The sequence below is a fragment of the Benincasa hispida genome, chromosome 10 (assembly GCF_009727055.1).
Source record: "Benincasa hispida cultivar B227 chromosome 10, ASM972705v1, whole genome shotgun sequence".
In the NCBI taxonomy this organism is placed as follows: domain Eukaryota; kingdom Viridiplantae; phylum Streptophyta; class Magnoliopsida; order Cucurbitales; family Cucurbitaceae; genus Benincasa; species Benincasa hispida.
This window is the reverse complement of record NC_052358.1, coordinates 32,949,921-32,954,958: the sequence shown is the minus strand read 5'-3', so window position 1 is coordinate 32,954,958 and position 5,038 is coordinate 32,949,921. Positions and strand designations below refer to the sequence as shown.

The 5,038-nt window shown below is 30.3% G+C and overlaps 1 protein-coding gene across 1 annotated transcript; it reads left to right on the top strand.

The window, feature by feature from the left end:
* The first annotated feature begins 1,251 nt into the window (after nucleotides 1-1,251).
* On the top strand, nucleotides 1,252-4,355 carry LOC120088837 (basic leucine zipper 61-like). Its single transcript, XM_039046281.1, has 4 exons — nucleotides 1,252-1,874; nucleotides 1,992-2,082; nucleotides 2,192-2,318; nucleotides 3,974-4,355. Exons 1-4 carry the CDS (start codon nucleotides 1,414-1,416, stop codon nucleotides 4,129-4,131), a joined length of 837 nt encoding a protein of 278 aa, XP_038902209.1. The 5' UTR covers nucleotides 1,252-1,413; the 3' UTR covers nucleotides 4,132-4,355.
* Nucleotides 4,356-5,038: the final 683 nt, after the last annotated feature.

Below are 5,038 nucleotides of genomic sequence, written 5' to 3'. Positions count from 1 at the left end.
AAGTGATGACATGAGGGTTATGCTCATGTTTAACTGTGGTATATAAGTGATGACAACTATCTCCAATTATATGAGACTTTTTCGATAAAACCAAAAACAAAACCCTGAGGGTTATGCTCAAAATGATCATTTGGTATCCCAGTTCGATGCAATATCACCTACATCAGGGAGACAGTTTGCCCGATGGAAAAAAACATAACTAGTCCAAAGTTCAAAGATTATAACGAAGTTCTTATATGTCTACATCTCCAATATTGATTCACGCTAAACTAATTTCTAGTTTCAACAAGCTCTTCCTAAGCGTGAGATCCCCCTCACTTTCAACATTACTCACACTAGAGCATTAATTTATGATCCCTTCTAACTATAAACATTTAGGCTCCCTTTAAATGTACGCTCACCAACCCAAAATTGTTTCACAACCACTCAATCCGTGGCTTTAATTAAAAAGAAAAGTATGGCCTATGTAATTGAAAACTTCATATGTGCAATACACGATTTACAGTAGAGGGATAACTTCAGAATAATAGAAAAACTGCAACTATTACAAAACACAGCACATCATCTTAATATTCTTCAAGAACTATCATCACAAACTTTTCCGGACAAAGATCTTTTTCTTTTCTCTTGTTGACCTAACGAAGAGCCAAAGCACCAAATATATACTAGAACATATATTTAGGAAAGATTCAGATAGCAAAAACATCTACAGGAACGACGACAAGGAAAACCCAACAAATAAGGAAAGAAAATATCAAGAAATAGCAACGGTACCACAGACAAGATGCTTGAGATTTTATAGAACAATTTGCCTGATACAAAAAGTAACAAGGCAACCAACACAACAGCAACAAACTATTAGGTGCAAACAAGTCCACATTGATTGTGTTCTATCTGGCCTTGCTCTGGATCTACATAAGAGCAAGTTTTCATAGGCGACAAGGAGTAGAAAGATGAAGGAAAACTAATAATGTGGACTTTGTTAGGTGCAAATAAAGTCTAACATCGGTTAATGCGAGAGAGATCAATGATATGAAGATAATTACCTTTAATGATATGAGATGTTTTGTTAAAATGTTTTGGGAAGAATAATAATAACAATGATTATAATGAGACAAGATGGAGGGATACCACTAAATTGGTGGTCAGAGAAGGCACGTGGTGACTGATTTTCCTATCCTATTTGGTTTTAAAATAAAGGCATTGGCGACTTTCCTTTGAGTCCCCAACCAACTGGAGATAGCTGTCCATGTGCCATCACTGCACAAAAACATATCACATTATTCTGATACCCAATTTTCCAATCTCTCCTTAATTAATTAATTAATTCTGCTTTTTCCCCTCCCCAAATATAGTCTTACAAACTTATGTTTCATTTTGCCTTTCATTTTCTTTCTTTTACCTCTCAAAATCATGCCAAATTTGCCTCCTAAAATCCCTAACTCGACCAGTACTCCACACCACTTTCCTCAACACAACAATGACTTCCGTTCCTTCTCCTCTAGACAGAGTCTCCACCGCCGCTCCATTAGCGACTCAACCGCCTTCCTCGACACGCCGGTGATGACGACTCAAAGCCTTCTAAGTTCGACTGCTCCACTATCCAACAGTAATATCTCGTTTGATGGGTTTGATGATGAGGAGAAATTTAGGTCCATGCTGAGTGATGAAATTCACTCTAATAATGAAGATGATCAACCCACTTCTTCAGATCACAACAGCATTGAGAAATTAGAAGCGGCTACAAATGATGATCCAAAGCATTTCCTTAGAAATGAGCCTAAACAAGAGGCTCAAATTCGCCAATGTGACGACAATGCAGCTGCAATAAACATCTCCAATGATCGAGTCACCGATCCCAAAAGAGTCAAGAGGTAAGTTTTTCACCCTCTTTGAAAAAAAAAAGTTTAAAATTAAATGTCAAAATTAGTTTACATTTTTTTCCTTGATTACATCCTGTTTAATTTATAATTTTGGCAAAAAAAATGTAGAATATTGGCAAATAGACAATCTGCACGAAGATCAAGGGTGAGAAAACTACAATACATATCAGAACTGGAACGAAGTGTCACTCAATTACAGGTCTTGCATTATTGTAATTTAATTTTGATAATTAATCTATTTTTCTCGTAATTAATTAACTTACTTAATGAAATGTTTTTTTTATATTGTTTAATGTAACAATGAAAAGGCCGAAGTTTCAATGCTATCACCGCGAGTTGCATTTTTAGACCAACAGCGACTGCTTCTAAACGTGGACAACAGTGCTCTGAAGCAAAGAATCGCCACCCTCTCCCAAGATAAGATTTTCAAAGATGGTAACAAACCCTTCATCTTTTTTTCTCTCTTTCTTTCTTTTTTTTCCAAGTCCTACCATTTAAAATCACTTCAAAACATGTTTTTAATCATTCAAAATCAATTCTAGTAATAGAAAAATTATATTTAAAAATGTAAAATCAAATATTAAATTAATTTTGAGCGATTAAAAACGTATTTTCGGGAGATTTTAAATCTGACAAAAGTAATTTTAATTAACAATATCAAATCATTCACGAACATGTACTTAGTGTCTTATCTACTTACATACTTTTTATTTCTTATGGACAAATTCAAATGCTACCTATCTAAATGAGAGAAATATTGAAGTTTTTATTTATTTTTATCTTTAACTCCCAATTAGCTTATGGGTCTTGGATTAGCCTTATGTCAAATAAGTGACAAAATTAATTAGGCTGGGAGTAAGGTTGACATAAAAACAAGGAATTTTAGAAACAAGGAATTTTCTCTATGTAGAAAAAAAAAAAAAAAAAAAAAAAAAAAAAAAAAAGGATTTGTGATTTATGTTTTTTAGTGTTTTGATAAATATGCATTTGGTATCAAATTTAGAGGTTAAATATCAACTTAAAAAGCTATTCAAAATATGCTTAGTAATATATTTATAATTTATAAACACCCAGTTTTGAATCTCAATTCTCAAATATTATTGGTAATCAAATTTATCAACATATTTATGTCGAATGTTGTATTATAAATATTTTTTATCTTAAAAACTGTGAAATTAGATATAATCTATCTATTTTTTAGGTGTAATTCAGCAGAAAAAAACTCAAAACAAAATGTTGTTTTGATTCCTATTTGGATCAAGAATCTAATGATTTAGAGGGGAAAACCCCCGAAACAAATAGTAATTGGTTTAGGCGCTCTGGTTAGTAATTTAGACTTCGTTTGATAACCATTTCATTTTTTATTTTTTATTTTTGAAAATTAAGCTTATTTCCTACTTATTTCTTACAATAATTTGCATTTTTCTCAAGTACAATGATTAAATTCTTAGTCAAATTTCAAAAACAAAAAAAAAAATTTAAAAGCTACTTTTTTTTTTGTTTTTAAATTTTGGCTTGGTTTTTTAAACCATTGATAAAAAATAGAGAACAAGAGAAAAAAATTTAAAATTGAAAGTAGTGTCTATAGGTTTAATTTTCAAAAACCAAAAATAAAAAATTATTATGCAAGACCTTGGTTTTGATTTTTGGTTTTTAAAAATTAAGCTTGTAAACACTCTTTTCAATTCTAAATTTTTTATTTGTTATCTACTTTTTACCAATATTTTAAAAATCAAGCCAAAATTTAAAAACTAAAAAAACTTGTTCTTGTTTTTTTAATTTGGCTAAGAATTCAGTTCTTACATTTAAGAAAAATACAAATTATTATAAAAAAAAAAAAAAAAAAAAAAGAGAGAAAAAATAAACTTAACTTTCAAAAACCAAAAACCAAAAAACGAAAATTTGAATGTCATACCAAATCTAGTCTTAATATTACCAAAATGAACTTAGCTCAACAGTAAATGACATGGTATTTCTTACTAGAGGTTAAAGATTTGATTCACACTCGTTATTGTAAAAAATTAACATGTTAATTAATACTAAAAATTGAAAATTTAAGATGATGAATTACGATATATTCAACGATGCAGCTCATGAAGACGCATTGAAGAGGGAAATAGAGAGACTAGGCCAACTATATCATCGACAGAAGAGTCAGAGAATGGAATGTAACGAGTCATCTCCAATAGTAACCAAAGAACAGCCCACATCTTCTGGAGATCAAAAACATAAGCTTCTTTATCTTTGAGGGCAAAAAAGAATTTTTAACTTTTTTACCCTTTTTATTTTTTATTTCTCATAGTATGTTGAGTCAAAACTCAACATGCAAACGTTCACTTGAACTAACTTTCCTGTAATAAATGTTTGTTCAAAGGATTGAATGATTTTGACTTGAGAATGTATATATGATTATCTTTCTTTGATTGAGAGAAGAAATAAACTAATGGGGAATATACCCAAAAATAAAATAGATATTGCACAAAATGGTCTATCGATATTGTACATATTTATATTTACTAGTAATGATTCATGTGAGATGAACGTGTTTATGAATAAAGTTTAATATTTTATTTTTTACATTTTAAAAGGTTTGGTGTGAGTGTTGAAATTTCATTTATATTTATTAACCGTAACTTAATCCTACTGATGAAGTATATTTGGAATATTATCTCTATACATTATAAATATGTATGATACAATGAAATCTCTTTCTAAGAACAAACATAATTGTAAAATTAGTAATGCATATTTGAAATGTAACATCAACTACACTTGACTAGTGATGTTCTGTTGACATAATGTACTTATTCGACTTTAAAGTTAACTTTCACATATAATAAATCCATTTTGTAAAGTGAAAATATGAAGGCCAATCTTTATTGTTCTAACATCTCTCATCAAACACCTAAACTCAATAAGTTGTCTTTTTTTGTGGATCATATCCATACATGAATGAATACATTTATTCTATGTGTAACCACCTACACAACAATAATGAACAAACACCTAACGTGAAGAGTCATGTCACAAAAATTGAAGGGTATCAACGGCCATTTAAATTCAAATAGTCACATTTTTTTACATGGATCACATTCATACAGAAATGGATACACTGATTCAATATGTTTAACCACTCGCATCCAATAAGTTGTGTC

Coding starts and splice junctions, on each gene's coding strand:
- LOC120088837 (XM_039046281.1), top strand. CDS start 1,414: ATGCCAAATTTGCCTCCTAAAATCCCTAACTCGACCAGTACTCCACAC. Junction 1,875..1,991: donor GATCCCAAAAGAGTCAAGAG/GTAAGTTTTTCA, acceptor AAAAAAATGTAG/AATATTGGCAAATAGACAAT. Junction 2,319..3,973: donor AGATAAGATTTTCAAAGATG/GTAACAAACCCT, acceptor TCAACGATGCAG/CTCATGAAGACGCATTGAAG.